The 19,087-nt window shown below is 45.8% G+C and overlaps 1 protein-coding gene across 2 annotated transcripts; it reads right to left on the bottom strand.

Moving 5' to 3' along the window:
- Positions 1-4,057: 4,057 nt before the first annotated feature.
- Positions 4,058-19,015, bottom strand: tspan34b (tetraspanin 34b). Of its 2 annotated transcripts, XM_054750771.2 has the most exons (9): positions 16,566-19,015; positions 16,275-16,329; positions 7,878-7,955; positions 7,375-7,590; positions 5,169-5,243; positions 4,973-5,080; positions 4,765-4,899; positions 4,577-4,669; positions 4,058-4,503 (listed from the first exon to the last, which is right to left on the bottom strand). In XM_054750771.2, exons 3-9 carry the CDS (start codon positions 7,932-7,934, stop codon positions 4,444-4,446), a joined length of 744 nt encoding a protein of 247 aa, XP_054606746.1. In that variant the 5' UTR covers positions 7,935-7,955; positions 16,275-16,329; positions 16,566-19,015; the 3' UTR covers positions 4,058-4,443. The 2 variants fall into 2 exon arrangements, with proteins under 2 accessions (XP_054606746.1, XP_054606745.1); XM_054750770.2 differs by lacking the exon at positions 16,275-16,329.
- Positions 19,016-19,087: the final 72 nt, after the last annotated feature.

Here is a 19,087-nt window from a genome sequence, read left to right on the forward strand (position 1 = left end):
AACATATAAACTACAGATGAACCAGATGCTAGAGGACAAAAATACATATGAAATACTTAAAAAGACCCAACAGAAAACATTAAGAAAAACATGAAAGAATGACAGAAGCACTACAAGAAAAAGGCAAAATAACAGAAAAAATGTACAAACACTGGATTCCTACAGCAAACATAACACCAAGAATCTATGGAACACCAAAAATACACAAACAAAACACCACTTAGACCAATAGTAGACAGCATAGGTACACCAACGTACAACATGGCAACAGATATCAGCAGAATCATCAGCCCGTTATTAGGAAATACAGACCAACACTGCAAAAACAGCATAGGACTGGTAAAAGAACTAAAGGAGATTACAATAGAAGACAACGACATACTCATCTCACATGACGTCACATCTCTGTTCACACACACACCAACCCACATAACCATAGACATAGTAGTGAACAGAGATGCACCTCTCTGTGAAAAACGATTCAACATGAATCTAGATGCACCAAAACGATTTGCTTTCATTCCAGACTGACTCGAACGGTTCGGTTACGTGTTTAATGATCGACACAGTGAGAAGAAGCCGTATATTTATGTCGACGGAAGAACCAAACAGTTCGTGTTTGTTGGATATGTTTTATAAAGAAAAGAACCCAGTGCTGTTAAAGGGACAGAACCACTTTTATTTTCATATATGTAAAAAACGTGTCTTAATCATCGTGGCTTCATGGCACTTGTGGGAAAAAAGTAAAGAAAAACAGAATACCAACACCACACGTTACCTTACTTATCTTTAGACATGGAGGCAGGTGGTTGGAGCGCTGGTTGGGAATTCCAGAGGTAGCCAGACCAGTTTAACACAGTGCAACATTTCAGCCTGAGCTTGTTCTGAACACTAGAGGTAGGAAACAAGGTGTGTCATTTCCATGTAAACAAGTCACACACCTGTAAACCGTTACCTTATCGTGATGTTAGCCTCATCTCAGAATGTAGCCCCGAGCCTGGGGAGCCCAGTGGAACGCCAAAGCAGCAACAACATTCCCAACTCAACAAGGCTCAACAGTGGCAAGTGCTTCATGCACAAAATTAGAGAAAATAAATGAAACTAAAATCAAACTGCTGCGTTTTGACCGGGTAAAGGTATTCTATCCAGTCAGAAACTGAAAACAGCTCGCTTCACTTACAGAACGCCTGCGCATGTTCTCTGTCGTTTTACTCCTGATCCCTCTTCGGCAGATATTTTCTTCGTTTTGACAGGAGGGAGATCATCTAAACAAACAAACAAACAAACAAAACAACTACCATATGTTACTGACTTTGTTTGCCACGACTCAGTGGTGCTCTACTGTGTAGCTGACATAACCCAATCTCCATCTGATGCTCAGAACGAGTTACTCTTGCAAACATTTGTAAAAGTTGTAGGATTAAACCCGTCTTTGCATGCTAATTCTCATATTTCATGTGTTGTTGTAACATGGTAATATTTTAGATCTGTAGCATGAGTTTATACCAGCGTCAGCCCATTGTTGATCACGGTATAAAATATACAAACCTTCTGGCTCGTGTTGGGCCTGGGGGGCATCCAGACAGCTTGTGTACAAAATCAAAGAAACAGTAACAGTAGTCAGAATAAATCTAATAATACAAAATTATAGATTCATACAATGCACTGTAACATCATCATCATGCACCAGTTGCCACCCTCAGTTAGGCTGTCCCCATCTCTGCCAGTCTTTAAGAATCACCTAAAAACACACCTCCTCCGCTTGGCGTTTCCAGAACATGTTTGATTTTGGCCCTCTTTTATGTTGAATCCATTCCACAGTTTTCATTGGGACACTCAATCCATCCACTCCATCCAAATGTGTTTCACACATTTGTATTTTACCGGAATGTTTCATCTATCTTGTTATTTCCATTTTGTATTTTGTAATTTGAATTTCTTTTATTGTTGATTTATTCAGTATATTTACTTACAACTGTACCATGTTCAGCGCTTTGGGCTTCCTGACAGGGTTGCGGAAGGCGCTTTATAAATAAAGCTTTGATTGATTGATTGATTGAACATGAGAGAGAGGTATAGAGAGAGAGAGAGAGACAGAGAGAGAGAGTTATATAGAGAGAGAGAAAGAGAGAGAGAGAGAGGTATAGAGAGAGAGAGAGAGAGGTATAGAGAGAGAGAGGTATAGAGAGAGAAAGACGAGAGAGAGAGAGAGAAAGAAAGAGAGAGAGAGTTATAGAGAGAGAGAGAGAGACAGAGAGAGAGAGTTATATAGAGAGAGAGAAAGAGAGAGAGAGAGAGGTATAGAGAGAGAGAGAGAGGTATAGAGAGAGAGAGAGAGAGGTATAGAGAGAGAAAGACGAGAGAGAGAGAGAGAGAAAGAAAGAGAGAGAGAGGTATAGAGAGAGAGAGAGAGACAGAGAGAGGTATAGAGAGAGAGAAAGAAAGAGAGAGAGAGGTATAGAGAGAGAAAGAGAGAGAGAGGTATAGAGAGAGAAAGAGAGAGAGAGAGAGGTAGAGATGTGGAACCAGCTCAAAGCAACATTTTCCGTAATTATTAAATTTAAATAAAACATCTTAAATCATCTGTATCAGATGTAAGAGAACACCAGGAGAATATTTGTTGTTTATAATCTTAAAACCATTTCTGTGTTGCTCTAAATTCATCTGGATGATTATACAAGTTTTAAATTCCTGAATAAACCAGTTTGTCCAGAGTAACCCAGAAAGTCATATACATACATGTGTAATATTATACTTACTAATAATTACATGAAGCAGCTCGAATAAAGCAGCTACCCTGTTTTCTGTGACGTCAGCTTGTAAGTGACGGGTTGAACAGCAGAGGGAGCTGTTTCCTCCATCTCATCAGGACCTGGAGCAGCTTCTTCAGTTGTAGTAACATCTGGAGTAATTCCTTAGCGGCTGGAGGGTCAGACCCATCTAAAGTCCCCGTTAGCACGTGGGACTGTCATCATGGGAGTGAAGAGAGACCGACTGTAGCATCAATTACAGGTAACAAAACTGTTTCTGTGTTTTAAAAAAGAACGACTACATGGAACACACTGGTTCTCTTGCTTCATCTTGATGGGTCGTGAGCATGGTGGTGAGAATGTGCTCCTTGCGCCGGCACCACCTAGCTGAAATCACGCCCATGCACTCTAGACTCCCTGAATCTGCTCTAAACGCTCCAGCTCTCTCCAGGCGTGACCGCTGCGATGTGCTCTACGCTGGACGGAGGCTCGGAGCCGGAGCTGCTGAATGTCCCACGCTCAGCGATTCCCAACCCAGGTCCTCAGGACACGCCGACCTGCACGTTTCCACGTCTCTGCTTCAGCACACCTGGTTTACTTAGCCTCCTCAGGAGGACATCAAGTGCTGCAGATGCCTGTTAATCACTCATTCCTGAAGGTGGGCAGAGACACGCTGGTGTTTAGAAGGACAGCATGGGAAACCTGCAGGACCGGGTTGGGAGACGCTGCTCTACAGGACTGGGGTGGTCGGGCCTCCTCTGGAACGAACTGCTGCTCGTTCTTCAACAGTCGCCATCACTGCAGGTTGTTCCGAGTGGCTCGGTGACTCGTTGTTATCGTTTGGCTTTTATGTGACATGGTTGACTTCTCCGTTGCTTTTGTTGCGTGCTGCGTTCAAAGCCGTGGGCTTCTGCGAGGTCAGGGGAAGGCACCGTATAAATGAAGCTCGAGCGCTTGATAAGCTACCGCCGTAGAGGGTCTGGGGTCCGCTCTTGATTGGCTGTTGAACTGGTCAGACCGTAATAATGTTGCACTCGTACAGCTCACTGCAGTCATTCATCCATTCACACTGATGGTGATGAGCTACACTGTAGCCTCAGCTGCCCTGGGACACATGGTGTACACGACCACCAACAGCCTGGGTTGGAACCAGCAACCCACAAACAACAAGGTGACCTCCTCCCCCCCGAGTCATCGTCGCCCCCTCATACCAGCATTTTAACAGTGAGGAGAGAGACATCCGAGCGGTTTGTAGATCTGTCGACGCTTCTCCTTCACCGCCAACACTTCCTGACAACAGCACACACTTTAACTGGTTACGAGGTTTTTATTCCAACATGAATACAACTTACAAACCGACATGACTTCTGTATTTTTCATCCTTCGTTGAGATAAAACGTTCACAGCAGCCCGTCCAGCCCCCCAGTGGGTCCCAGCTTTGGTTTCGTTTGTACAAAACGAATCAAAGCCGTTTACAGAAAATCAGGCTGCTTTAGCACTGGCTGCTGTGTATGATGGGCAGCTAGCATCCAAAAGGGACATTTCCTTGAGAAACAGGCCGTTTACATTCATATGTTGTGGATAAAGTCAAACATTTATAACTAGCTACGTCCTTCAGTAATTGCACGAGTCTCCACGGTAACCATCCTCCTTGACGAGCTGCAGGAAACTCCACCGGATCCTTCATGCGAGCTTACGCCATGGTGGACTTTATTCTGCAGTACAGTGTCATTGAGACCACCATGGCACATAACTAAAGGAAGAACATGCACATGAATTAAAAACACAACATCTCCCTTTACTCCAAACTACGGTGGATGTCATACCTCCAGAGCTGCTATCCCGAGAGCCACCGCTATGATCACAACCGTGTTTCCATCAACCAGGCTTTTGATCTTTGGGAAGCATCCAGCAGTCATCTGAGGACGACGCAGCACAGAGACGTAGAAGTACAGCTCACGCCCGTTAGACCAGCAGCAGCTGCCTCTCTACAGACAGGATGAGAAGTACATACCGTGTTTTCAGCCACCGTCTGATTACAGGGGTTGTTGGTGTTCCCGCAGCACTGAGGTGGATACATGGAGGTGGAGCTGTTATAATACGGAGAATTCCTGAAGTCTGTGAAGTTGTTGAATCCACAACATTTCAACTGCAAAGACAACAGATGTTGCGTGAAGCTCGGAGATGTGCCATGAGATGGTACACCCAGAAGACTTCGGTACCGTGTCCATGGTGCTATTCCAGAGTCCAGTGAGGTCGGCGTTCCTCCCGTAGGAACTCTTGATGTTGTCAGACGCTGCTTGGCCAACCTTTGCAAACAGGTTTGCTGCCTGATACACAAGGATAAACGTTCACATCTCATCGTTACAGGTCGGGATCATCTGGTTGTGAAAATCCTCGAGATGTTGGGCGACTCACCAGAGGCTGGAATGCCAGAATCACCACGGCTCCTGCCACCTCCGCGATGAAGACCAGCAAAACTATGAGAAAAAACTGAGAAGACCGACGACACTGGCGTTACTGACACCAGGTGGCAAACACCTTTCCCACAACAACCCTACCACGACACAGAACATGGTGTACATCAGGCCAGCATGGTCAGTCTGCTTTAACCTCTAGAGACGCTGCTGCCCCCTACAGGACATTAACCTCTTACACTATAATATGTTATCCTCCCCAGTTCAGACCTGGTTTTAATATTTAGACACTTGATTGAGATGTTTTATTGTTTTGTTTTCTTGTTAAGTTAACTTTGATTTTCAATCACTGCTTTCATGTTCAGTAGGTCCTACTGATCTGATACGGCTAAAATAAATGAATAAAAACTTGAGATAAATGAAAACATCTGACCTTAAGGTCCAATTTGTGTTGTCCAAGCATGGAGCCTAACATTATAATATTGTCCTCAGGAGATCCACTGGACATTTTACACCACATATGTAGAAAATCCCCATCCCGCCCTCAGCAGGCTCAGGTGCTCTACCAGAGGCCTGGGAGCTTCAGGGCTCTGTGCAGTATCTCAGCTGCTAGCTGACCTTTGGGCTTCTACTCCTTACTGTGAATTTCAGTCTATTTTCTATCAGAAGCTAAAGCAGGAAAAAGGTGTAGGAGACTATTTCCATGTTCAGCCTGCAGGAAACACTCAGAGCGACCCGTTAAAATCAGAAATAATCACTAAAAAGTTTTTTTTTTACTGAACCCCACAACTTTAATAATCAAGCTCCATCATACATCAGTGATCTGATTGTTCCATACGTTCCTAACCGAGCACTTCGCTCTCAGACTGCAGGTCTACTGGTGGTTCCCAGAATATCTAAAATCAGGATGGGAGGCAGATCTTTTAGTTATCAGGCTCCTCTCCTGTGGAACCAGCTCCCAGCTTTAGTCCGTGAGGCAGACACTTTGTCTACTTTTAAGAATAGGCTTAAAACATTTTTATTTGATAGGGCCTATGGTTAAAATCTGATGTTAGCCTAAATCTGGACAAGTGGGGGAGTAGAGGGAGGTGGAGTGTACAGTCGGTAAAGACGGCTCTCCCTTGCCCTGCCTCCAACATGCCTCCATCTAAATAGGATAGATTATCCAGAGTTATCTCTGTAGTTATGCTGCTATAGGCTTAGACTGCTGGAGGATACACTGACCACTTTCCACACTCTACTACTTTCTTCTACAATCTGCTCTTTAACTGTATTATTTCCTGCTATTTCAGCTGTTAACTTTATTTTCTCCCCAGAAGAAGCTACAACGATGTTCTGCTGAGCTGTGGTGGCCTCATGGAGGGGCCATCGACTAGCACACTGCTGCTAACCACTTAAACATTCTCCCTCTCCTGATAATAACTTTTTGCTTTCCTTGACGTTGGATGTGCTACTACTAGTTTACCCGTTTAACTATAGATCCACTAGGATAAATACAATAACGTTTATCTCTCACCAAATAGAATATTTACTAAGAAATCACAATGTAACCATAGAAACACTACTTGTGTGCGTGTGTGTGCGTGTGTGTGTGTGTGTGTGTGTGTGTGTGTGTGTGTGTGTGTGTGTGTGTGTGTGTGTGTGTGTGTGAGATTCCATGCTATCTGCTGGGGTTTACTTTGTGGAGCGCCGTGAGGCGGCTTGTTGTGATTTGATGCTTTTTACCTAAACTGAAGTGAACGTGATGCAGGTGAAAGAAAGCTGGAAGAGGACAGAGAGGCACAACCTGAGGATGTAACTGAGTTATAAAGAGAACGGCGGTGTTGCCGTAGCCTAACTTAAGAAAAGTTGATGTAAAACAAGATTTAACAGTCAGAGAGGAAGTTGTTGGGAGGGTGGAAGTGAGCTTAGAGGAAATGCAGAACCCTGAAGAACACCAGTAGCAACTCAGGCGTGTGATTTTATCTGAATGCACTGAGTGGAACCAGTTTAAACCAGTTACAGGATGTGCTGCTAGTGGTAATGGCTGCTAATCTGTCCACCGCTACAGGAGAAGGTGTCAGCTTGAGAACGTCCATCTACAGCTACGTAGGTGCTGCTCTTGCTGTAAATGATATCCTGATACGTTGAATCATGACGCAGCTCATGTCTACAGCTAGACTGGACCAACAACAAGCATCAAACATCACGCCACGGGGACTCCTTACCAGCAGCAGCATGCACTTGCTCTCTCTGACGGCTCCACAGCAGCCGAGGAACCCGATGACGACCAGCAGAGCACCGATGGCAATCAGCAGGTAGCCCACATTGAGCACCTGGCTGATCTCTGGTGGAACGTTTTCAATCTTCCCAAGAAAACTGAGGACAGAGCCGCTGTCCACCTTCACCCAGATCCCAACACCCAGGATGCCGATACCAGCAAGCTGATTGTTCAGAGAGGGAAACGGTAAATGAGCAAGCTTTACTGGATTACAGCAAGTCAAGTTTCTTTTAGACAGAAGAACATTCATGTTACCAACATTGGTCAATATCTGGAACATCTACTGTCCTTCATCCTTCCTGCACGTGCAGTAAGTCTCTAAACAGCAGCCCTGAGGAAGCTGTTCATGTGACCTCTACACAGCAGCACTCAGGATGGCAGACACCTTCACATGCGTGTTTAAACATCTGCCCGTCAGAAACATGAAGGTAAATAAACGAGATGACTCACAAAGATGATGCCGTTAAACACGAACATCATGGCCTTGAGGAATGTGAAGCACCCCATCGTTCCAGCTGATAGTTGCACCTGGTCGATGAAAAGGAAGAGAACAAGGAAACGTCGTCACTAATCAGCATTTACACAGACACCTTTCTGTTCATCGGGCTTGTTTCCTCTGAGGCATTCGGTGATGACTGCTGACCAGTTCTGTGTCATGTGTGTCCAGCATGGACCACACGCCACAGGAACCACCACCTCCTGCACCACGAACCAGGATGATGCAGAGATGGAGGCCTGGTGAGCAGACGTGAGAACATCTGGGAAGCCGACCACACACTGGTGACAGCTGGAAGAGCTTTAGAGCACGTCCTGGTTGTGAGACATCCGAGTGAACCGGAGGGACGAACCGATGAGGAAGTTTCCATCACCAAGGCAGCAGCATGCAAATACAGCAACCAGGTGCTGCTGACCACACACAGCGACTGGAAAACAAGAGCTGCTGTGGAAGGTTTAGGAGCCATCTCATAAAAACATGACTGTCCTACCTGTCCTTCAACCACCTGTGTTTGGAGAAACAGATCAGCGAGGAACATGACTGAGAGTATCGGGTCTCTGAGAGCCAGGACTCCTGCTGGTTGTCAGGTCACTCATGTGCAGCAGTGCAACACAAATAAATCATTTAAAAATCACAAGATGTGATTTCCTGGTTTCTTTTAAATCCCGTCTCTGGCAGTGGGACCTCAGACCCGTCCGTGATTTCTGAGTGTTCAAATGCTTCTGGAGGTCCTGATAGACCAGAGGTAGGCAATCCTGATCCTGAAGTGCTGCTATCCAGCATGTTTAAGTTCTTTCCCTGCTTAAACACAGCTGATTCACCTGTTCACAAAGTTACCAAGCTCTGCAGAAGCCTGTTAATCCCTCAGTGATTTCAATCAGATGTGGTGGAACAGGGAAAACACTAAAACATGCTGGATAGAGATCTCCTGGACCAGAGCCGCCTACTCCTGTAACAGACTACAGCACAAACACTGCCTACTCCTGTAACAGACTACAGCACAAACACTGGCTACTCCTGTAACAGACTACAGCACAAACACTGCCTACTCCTGTAACAGACTACAGCACAAACACTGCCTACTCCTGTAACAGACTACAGCACAAACACTGCCTACTCCTGTAACAGACTACAGCACAAACACTCAGTCTGCTGCTGTCGCCTTCGACCATCTCTGCTACTCACACACACACACATTTACACAGACACACACACACGCGCGCGCGCGCGCGCGCGCACACACACACACACACACACACACACACACACACACACATTTATACACACACATATTTATATACACACACACACACACATTTATACACACACACGCGTGCACACACACACACATTTACACAGACACACATGCGCGCGCGCGCGCGCACACACACACACACACACACACACACACACACACACACACATTTATACACACACATATTTATATACACACACACACACACATTTATACACACACACGCGTGCACACACACACACAAATTTATACACACACACACATTTATACACACACGCGCGCGCACACACACAAATGTATACACACACATTTATACACACACACACACACACACACGTGCGCACACACACACACACACACACACGTGCGCGCACACACACACACTTGCAAGAACACACATAGATTTGCATGTGTGTTTGATTGTGCGCGTGTGTGTGTGTGTGTGCGTGTATAAATGTGTGTGTGTGTGTGTGTGTGTATAAATGTGTGTGCGTGTGTGTGTATAAATATGTGTGTGTGTGTGTGTGTGTGTATAAATGTGTGTGTGCGTGTGTGTGTATAAATATGTGTGTGTGTATGTGTATATAAATGTGTGTGTGTGTGTATAAATGTGTGTGTGCGTGTGTGTGTATAAATATGTGTGTGTGTATGTGTATATAAATGTGTGTGTGTGTGTATAAATGTGTGTGTGTGTGTATAAATGTGTGTGCGTGTGTGTGTGTATAAATATGTGTGTGTGTATGTGTATATAAATGTGTGTGTGTGTGTATAAATGTGTGTGCGTGTGTGTGTGTATAAATATGTGTGTGTGTATGTGTATATCAATGTGTGTGTGTGTGTATAAATGTGTGTGCGTGTGTGTGTATAAATATGTGTGTGTGTATATAAATGTGTGTGCGTGTGTGTGTATAAATATGTGTATGTGTATATAAATGTGTGTGTGTGTATAAATGTGTGTGCGTGTGTGTGTATAAATATGTGTGTGTGTGTGTGTGTGTGTGTGTAACCTCAGTTCTTTTACAAGAGGTGGTTCACATGAAAATCTTGGCGGTGTAACACCTGGTGGACCAGACCAGAGGATTCTAGATTCTGAGGAGCAAGTGGTGGAGTGACATCATGGACCAAGCCAGGTAAGTAGAACAATGGTTTATTACCAAGCGTTTATAAACAACTACAGACATAATAAACCGTTTTGTGAAATAAAATAAAATAAAATGTCTCCAGTCTGTATTTGTTCAGTCAGTCGATGTGATAAATGTTCATGAAATTTTCAGTCAGATCTTGGGTTGAGCTCAAGTTCAGGTGAGTGACAGACCAGTTCATCACCGGCTTGATGGTCCGTTTGGGCTGGGCTCGCCATCCAGAACTGGAACAAGGATCTTCAGTTCACGGAGTGAATCAATCCGATCCGAGGTGAATCGATCCGATCCGAGGTGAATCGATCCGATCCGAGGTGAATCGATCCATCAATCAATGTTTCGTAAATTTCCATTTACAGTTCAATATTCATTCTAATTGTGTAATGAGGTTACTATTGTAATCTGGGTTTTACACCGGATTACACCGAGTGTAATGCTTGAATATGCTTCAGTTAATGCACTTGTGAACGCTAAGGCCAATCCTTGAAACAAGGACTGTGCGAGAGATACAAGAGGCCTCCCCAGTCTACTGTATTGTAGCCTATCAGGTTGGGTTGTTGCTCTTTCTGAGAGTCTCGAAGTCTTTGGGGTTTCGCTCGCAGTATCTAACTGATTTCCTATTTCATCATCTAGTCGTTCTCCTCCTGCAGGTTCACTGCAGGTAGGTTCTTCAGGTAAGTTAGTTGTATTCTCTGTCTTAAGTTCGTCATTTACCGATTCCACATCTGTTTTGCTTCCTTCTAGGCTTCCTTCATCCGGTGTGGCTCCACATTCAGGTAAGTTTTCAGGTTGAGTTTTTATTTGGCAATCAGGTAAATCGCCAGGTTCAGTACTCATTTCCCACTCTGGTAAATTATCAGGATGAGTACGCGTTTCACATTCAGGTAAGTTTTGTTCAGTTATTTGAGCTTCTACCGTTCCTGGAAGTGCCGTTCCAGGCACTTACTTGGCCGAGGAATCTCTAGAACCTCAGTAAGTTATGGGCTCTTGGTCAGGTTCCTTTCTGAACCAGTAGACACTCGTCCTCTGATTCTGAGTTCTCACTGTCAGCGTGTAAACTACGGGACTGCCTGGTTCTTGGTTTGCCAACGCAACTGGGTCGAACAAGTTCTTCCTCGACGGGGCAAGAAAACCACAAGGGAGTAAGAGATTTCGGTGGACCGTACAAACTGGGCCTTCTTTAGCTTCAGGCTTTATAGTAAACAGGAAAGTCATTTCATTGGCGCATCACCACATAAATATCAGCCTCCCACCCGTCTGCTAGTTTGTGCTTACCTCTGAGACGAACTGCTTGAACCATTACTCTGTAACCTGGTTCTAACCTAGAGGGTTTTACTTGGGTGTCGTATCACATTTTGTTCTTTTCTGCCATCTTTTGAGCATTTTTGGTTGCTAACTTGTAGCTTTCCTGTAACGTTGCTTAGAGTTTTTCTATGTACTCAGAGTTTGACTTAAAACTTTTACAGTGAAGAGGAAGTCCGAATGCTAAATCAACTGGTAATCTGGGCAGTCGGCCAAACATTAGCTCGTATGGAGCAAAACCAGTGGCGTCATTTTTACAGTTGTAGTTTAACATAGTTGTGCCACTTGGTTTTGTCTTTCTCTTCCAGGGTACCTAGCATACTCAATGACTTTCGATTGAAACATTCATCTGGGTTCCCTCTGGGGTGATAAGGAGTTGTTCACATTTTAGTAGTACCAATAAGTTTACAAAGCTCTTGTATGACCAGGGCCCTGATTGCTATGTAGTCGTTTGGGTGTCCCGTAATGGACTATGAAATTGTCCCAAAGTGCTTTTGCAACGGTTGGGGCTTTCTGATTGCAGGTAGGGATGCTACAGCAGACTTGGTGAAGAGGTCGGTTAATACCAGCACATCTTATTTTCCACATCGATCAGGCTCAATGGACAGAGAGTCCAAACAGACTAACTCGAGTAGACTTGATATTGACAAGTGGAGCGGTTTTCTCTGGAGAAGTATAGCATCCTACACAGCGATTGCATGTTTTAACCCTGTTGTCAATCTCAGCTGCCATGCGAGGCCAATAGAATCTTGCCCTGGTGAGATCTAAGGTACGTTGAGTGCCTAGGTGTCCCATATCACCATGTAAACTTTTAAAAACGGAATTGTTGCCTGTACGGTGCAGTACGTTGTTATGCACTTCGAGTCAACTGAGCTCTCTGAGCAGAAGGTTGATACCCGGAAGTTCAGCTCGGACCATCGGTGGTACTTTCTCTCTGGTCTCGATTTGTGCTATAACCTCTCTAAGCAAAGGGTCAGTTCGTTGTTCATGCATGATCTTTTCTGGAGACAGGTGTGGTACCACAGGTAAACCTCCACAGTCTGTCTCATTGACAAAGTCATCTGGAATGGCAGCTGCCGACGTAGCCAAGGACTGAACCAAGGGAATGGTAGCACGAGCTACAGGAGAGATGTTTCTCACAAATGGCTGACACAACTTCAGGACTTACACTACTTTCAGACTAGGACAGGTGGGTTTGTGTAAACTGCTGTATGCGATCGAGTTCTTTCTGAGACACAGCATCAGAGCGTAGATCACCATGTGGTCGCCTGGAGAGACCATCGGCATCACAATTTAGCTTACCTGCTCTACACTGGAGTTTAAAGTCAAAAGTAGACAGAGCAGCTTGCCACCTGTAACTGATGGCATCCATCTCGGCAGTGGTCAAGATGTAAGTCAGTAGGTTACTGTCGGTCATGACCGTAAACTGGTTTCCATATAAGTAATCAGCAAATGTATCCGTTCTTGACCACTTTAGAGCTAAAAACTCTAGTTTATGGGCGGGGTAATGAGACTCACTTTTGGATGAGCCTCCGCTCGCACATGCAATGACCCTCGGCTGCCCATCCTGCTCTTGATACAACGCTCTGCCAAGTCCAGTTGTGCTGGCGTCCGTATGAAGGGTATAAGGCAATTTGGGGTCAGCAAAACCCTGGACTGGTGCAGCACTGAGCTTTTCATTGATGGTGTTAAATGCAAGATCTCAAGAAGGAGTCCACCTACCATCGAAAGGTGTCTTCGGGTCGGGATACCGATGTTGCTTGTCTTTAGGTTTTGGGCTTTTGCGCAACGGAGGGTATACGGAAGTTAAGTCAGTTAAGGGCTTAACTATGCTTGAATAGTTTTTTATGAAGCGCCTATAGTACCTGGAAAAACCAAGGAATGAACGCAGTTGTCCGAGACCACAAAGAACAGGCCAAGTCCGTAGGGCTTCTACCTTCTCAGGATCGGTCTCCACTCCTCTGCTAGACACAATATGACCAAGATACTTCACCAAAGTCTGGAAAAACTTGCATTTCTCAACGGACAACTTAAGTCCATTTTCTCTTTAAGCAGCTGAGGACTTTTAGTAACCAAGCTTCATGTTCTTCAAGTTTTAGAAAACACGATGATGTCATCAAGAAACACAATCACTTCATGGAGATTCATGTCACCCTTGCATTTCTCCATGTGTCGTTGAAAGGCGCTAGGAGCATTAGTATGGCTGCATGATGGCGCAGTGGTTAGCACTGTTGCCTCGCAGCAAGAAGGTTGCAGGTTCGAAACTCAGCTGTGGCCTTTCTGCGTGGAGTTGCGTGTTCTCCCCATGCATGCGTGGGTTTCCTCCGGGTACTCCGGTTTCCCCCACAGACCACAACACGCCCTACAAGTTAAAAATTGTACGTCGCTTTGGATAAAAGCGTCTGCTAAATAAATAAACAACATTAGTAATTCCCTGAGGCCTCCTATTGAATTCCCAGAAACCAATGGGGCATACAATAGCTGTTTTGGGTTTGTCTTGCTCTGCTATTTCATTTTGGTGATAACCGGATTTTAGGTCGAGCACTGAAAACCACTTGGAACCATTCAGAGCAGAGAACGTTTCTACTAGATCTGGGAGGGCGTAAGCATCTTTCACTGTCTGATTGTTACGTTTTCAGTAGTCTATACAAAGAGGAGCGTCTCCATTTTTCTTACGTACAACTACGATAGGTGAAGAAAAAGGCGAGGTTGACTCACGGATCACACCTGCTAGTTGAAGTTCTTTGAGATGCTTACAGACAGCTTCGAGGTCATTTGGGTGTACAGGACGAGCTCTGTGTTTGAAAGGCGCTTCATCTGAAGGTCTGATGGTGTGTTCTACCTGATTGGTTCTTCCGAGGTCCAAGTCATTTTGAGCAAAAACATTGGGCAGCTGATTAAGCTTTGCTGTTATATGCTCCTTCCATTCAGCGCTAATTGGAGAAGACTCAAAATTGAACGACAGCTTAACTTCAGTTTCAGCTTTGGATCTGGTGGTTCCCACGGATTGTGCTTGAGGAAGCACCTTTTGGTATGCACTAACCTCTCCTATAACACACTTTTGAGGGATTGTCACATCATGGTCAGACTCGTTTGTAGGAACGACAGGGACAAGGTAAGGTGCCCTCTCAGGTAAGTCTATTAAACAAGGTTTAACAAGTGTACCACCAGGTAAGGCCGACACTGATGGGTACTCCAATAGGACAGACTTTGAATCAATCCAATAAAGACAAAAACCCTGACCAAGAAAAGTCAGCTTGTGTTACGCGGGGTTTCCCAAGGGTAATTCACGGCGGAATCGCGGTCTTCGGACCTCAGAATCTCGAATTTGGAGTAATTTTTTCGAGTAAAGAGCTGCTAGTGCATCCTAGTTTGCTCTTCACCGGTAAGTGCTTCCTCGTCAGCGTCTCAGTGCATCTGAAGGCAAGTGGAAGCTACACAGCCATCAGCAGTAAGCGCTCAATTCTATTGGCTGATGCGATAGTTGACCAGCCACGTGATTGGTTAGACAGTTGGGGCAGCAGTAGCTCAGGTGGTAGAGCGGGTTGCCTCATGATTGGAGGGTAATGGGTTCGATTCCAGCTCCCGCCAGGGGTATCCTGCTGTTGTGTCCTTGGGCAAGACACTTCACCCAACTTGCCTGTGTTAGTGGTGGTCAGAGGGGCCGACGGCGCCAAATGGCAGCCTCGCCTCTGTCAGACCTCCCCAGGGCGGCTGTGGCTACATGTAGCTTACCATCACTAGCAGTGTGTGAATGTGAGTGTGTGTGAAAGCGTCTTTGAGTGTCCTAAACAAGCGCTATATAAGTTCAATGCATTATTATTATTATTATTATTACAGTTGCTACTTGAATTTTATCAGAACTTTCTATTTATTCGGTTTTAGCTTTTCATATTTGACTATTTCCAGTTAGTCTTTTTAGCTATGCATGAATGTTTAGATTTCTATTTTTATAAAATATTATTTATTTTATTTGGTCTTTTATCCTGTTTTAATGGTTTCCGTTTATATTTCAATATTTATTCTAATTGTGTAATGAGGTTACTATTATAATCTGGGGTTTGCACCGGCTTACTCGTGTGTGTGCGTGTGTGTGTGTGTGTGTGTGTGTTTCCTCAAACGGAGACGGGGCAGAGCTCCACTCCTGACAGCACCAGGCTGTGTTGAGAGCTGACCACCTCCCTCATGGACATCTGAAGTTAAACGACGGCGTTTATGGTCACTTTAATCAGCGACACCTGCTTCCAACATGGTTTGTGACCAAAAGTTAAAACTGACCAGAACCAGGAAGTTGTGTGTGTACATCTGTTGTTGCTTTGCCTCCTCCGTGACCCCCCCCCCCCCCCCCACTCTCATCTACCTTGTGATCAGCATCTGCTGTCTATTAATGAACAGTTGGTTCAGTCATGCTTTACAAGCTCTGGTGTTAAACATAAGCCAGCTTCACCAAGCCTGCTGCAACGGTTGAACCAACGCGACTCTTTCTCATCCACTTCTATCAAAAACACAGACGAATGAATCTCAAAGGACTCCATTCAGGGAAATAACTGCAGGCAGGTCCCCAGAGACAAAGGCTGGCTGTTGGATGGATCCTATCGTTTAACAACCAACAACAAACCACCAAAGAACTGATAGCATGTAGAAATCAGACGCACCTGTTACAGCACAAATCTGAGGCTGCTGCTTCTGTCGTTGCTGAGGAGATGGAGGCTGTTGTTGTGATGAGTTCACAGGAACACAAGAGAGTATTATTTCCCAGAAAGTGACCCAAAAGAGAACAAAAGAGCACAAAGTACGGCCTCTGAGGGACGTTTTCAGTAAACTGCTCTTGTGTCGGGGCTTCTGGCTGGTTATAAGCACCAGGAAGAGGAGGAGGTGCGACTACAACAGCTGGGTCACCATGGAGCTGAGGTTAGCAGCACCAGAGGGAGGATCACCTGTCTCACCTGAATTTGCATGCACACCGTCTGTACGCAGTCCCAGCAGCTGCAGATGAGGAAAACATGCTCGGCTTCACCGCCGGAGCGAGTCAGGTAGACCCGAGTTGATGTTTAAACAGCATAACTGGAGTGTGAAGGAGAAGGAAATGCTGAGTGTGTTTCCCGTCGACGTCGTCTTCAGGAGGCTTTGTTGGTTTCAGAGGGATTGTTGTCACACATGTGGACAGGTGCTCCAGGTGTGCTTCACCTAACCAAAGGCATCAGGTTCTGGTCCTGGTCACATTGTCCATGTTGAACTTTGAAACACTCCCTGATGCCACCGGGGTTGTTGTTGGGTACGAGAACACACCTGTTTGGTTTTAATCCCGTCGGTCTCACCTTTGGTCTTAAGGTGGACAGATGCAGTTTCAGGACTAGTACCTTCATCACACACTTCAGGTAGACGGGAACTGTAGACGTGAGTAAAGGAAAAGAGCCTAACCCTAAAAAGGTCCGACAGACTCCAGATTTAGTTTGATTTCATATCTGTTCGGTTTGAAATGTTGTTTCATGTGAAGCGTCTCGATTCTGAGGGTTGTGATTGGCTCACTCATACGTCGTCTGGTGGTTTGATGGTTGGTTAATCATCGATCATCTCGTAGACCCGAAGTGTGATTTTAAAGCATTAAATGACTGCATTTATATTATTGTTAAGGACAAACTTCCAAAGGGGCGTGGCTTTAGGTGTGCTAGCATTTTCCATTTACCGTATGTGTGTGTGTGTGTGTGTGTGTGTGTTACAATGAAGCCAGCCAGCTGCCCTGGGGCACCCTGATGGAGGCAAGGCCACCGCTCCCTCCGACCACCACCAGTGGGCAAGGCGGGTTAAGTGTCTTGCCCAAGGACACAAGAGCAGAATTCTCAGGTTGGAGCCGGGATCAAACTGCAACCTTCCGATTAGCTGCTCGATCTCCTGAGCTGCTGCTGCTCCCGACAGACATGATGACGCATAAAGATACCGTCAGAGCTGATATCGTCACAGAAATCGGACATCTGCCGGGCTGAAGATCCTGGTAGTCCAGGACGACTACAGGTCTGAAGATCCTGGTAGTCCAGGACATCTGCCGTGAAGATCCTGGTAGTCCAGGACATCTGCCGGGCTGAAGATCCTGGTAGTCCAGGACATCTGCCGGGCTGAAGATCCTGGTAGTCCAGGACGACTACAGGTCTGAAGTTACAGATCCCGCACCGCTGACAGCACATGCATTTGCACAGATGTGTTTTTGTTTAGTGAGCCAGATTTCACACGCAGCAGCAGCCAGCTTCTCAGACTCCTGTGGACCGGGTGCTCCTGACAGGAATGGCTGCAGTAATCGTTCTGATGAGTCGAGTGCACCTGCAGCAGCGTGGAGGCTGAGGAACCACATGAAGACTCACACCTTTGAGAACGGTGTTGGTTTAGGACCGCAGCAGCCCGCCCAGGCCATCCAGACGGTGACGTGATTCCTGCTCCACACAAATGGGACCCGCCCCTTTTAACAGCTGATGCTTTCTGTGCATTTCCATCCCAGTTCTGTACAGGAAAGGTCACCTGTACTGTGATGTCATCAGCCTCATTAACACCTGGTTACAGAGACTCCAGCACGCCGTTACTCTGACAGCTTTTATGTTTTTATCCTTTCGTGAGCGGACTCACGTCTGTCCTTCCGTATCGGAGCGTGTGGATTTCTGAAATCAGGAACCTTTTCCTTGGAGCGGTCTAGATCTTTCCACGGCACCAGAAGATGAAACGAGCTGTTTGCTTTGATGATGTGTGGACCTGAACAACCCTTGGTGTAGTGAAAGGCTTTGATGTGCTGTCCCAACGGCGTTAAGCACACATGACGTCTTCAGGACTCAGATTACTGCAGTCGTTTGGTTTCTGCCGCCGTCTTTCATGCCTGGATGTGGTTTGCTAGAGAAGACACTGGATTTAGGCGTGACGCGTTCCAACTCACGGATCTGGACGTTCCATCCGTGCCATTTCCATTCAGAGCCAAAAACCACTTTTCACAAAATGCATTCATGCTTACAAACACCCTTTAGACCTGTGGGCCCAATCCCTGTACAGGATCCTCTTGACATTTATTAAACCCACATTACAAGTCCCACCCACACGACCCGTCCCACACGGGGACACGCAGCACTGTCACACGTCCAGCTGTCCCTCCCCGAAGCTGTCCAGTAAAGCTAGGAACGCCCACTCATTACCCGTTAAGACACCTTCATCCTGTGTGTATCTGGTGGCAGTGAAACCACAGCCAAGTCATCAAAATACACAAGTCCAACCTGAATGATGAGGAAGCTTCCGGTTCATTCAAGGAGATCGTTTTGGTTTCAGAAGTGGGAGTTACACTAGTGGCATGAGGCGGGGTGTCAGCGATCCTCGTCTTACTGTTATAGAAATGCATGGTCCACAAGTCACCCCCCCCCCCCACACACACATGCGCGCGCACACACACACGTTCTACCACCAGTCAATCAAAGGACCCCCCCCACACACACACACA

This window comes from Nothobranchius furzeri, chromosome 12 (assembly GCF_043380555.1).
Source record: "Nothobranchius furzeri strain GRZ-AD chromosome 12, NfurGRZ-RIMD1, whole genome shotgun sequence".
Lineage (NCBI taxonomy): Eukaryota > Metazoa > Chordata > Actinopteri > Cyprinodontiformes > Nothobranchiidae > Nothobranchius > Nothobranchius furzeri.

What these genes read in the sequence shown, in the direction of transcription:
- tspan34b (XM_054750770.2), bottom strand. An exon ending in GCAAGTGCATGCTGCTGCTG is followed by an intron (nt 5,244 to 7,374) that starts GTAAGGAGTCCC and finishes CGGTCTTCTCAG; the next exon opens with TTTTTTCTCATAGTTTTGCT. An exon ending in AGACGGTGGCTGAAAACACG is followed by an intron (nt 4,670 to 4,764) that starts GTATGTACTTCT and finishes CGTCGTCCTCAG; the next exon opens with ATGACTGCTGGATGCTTCCC.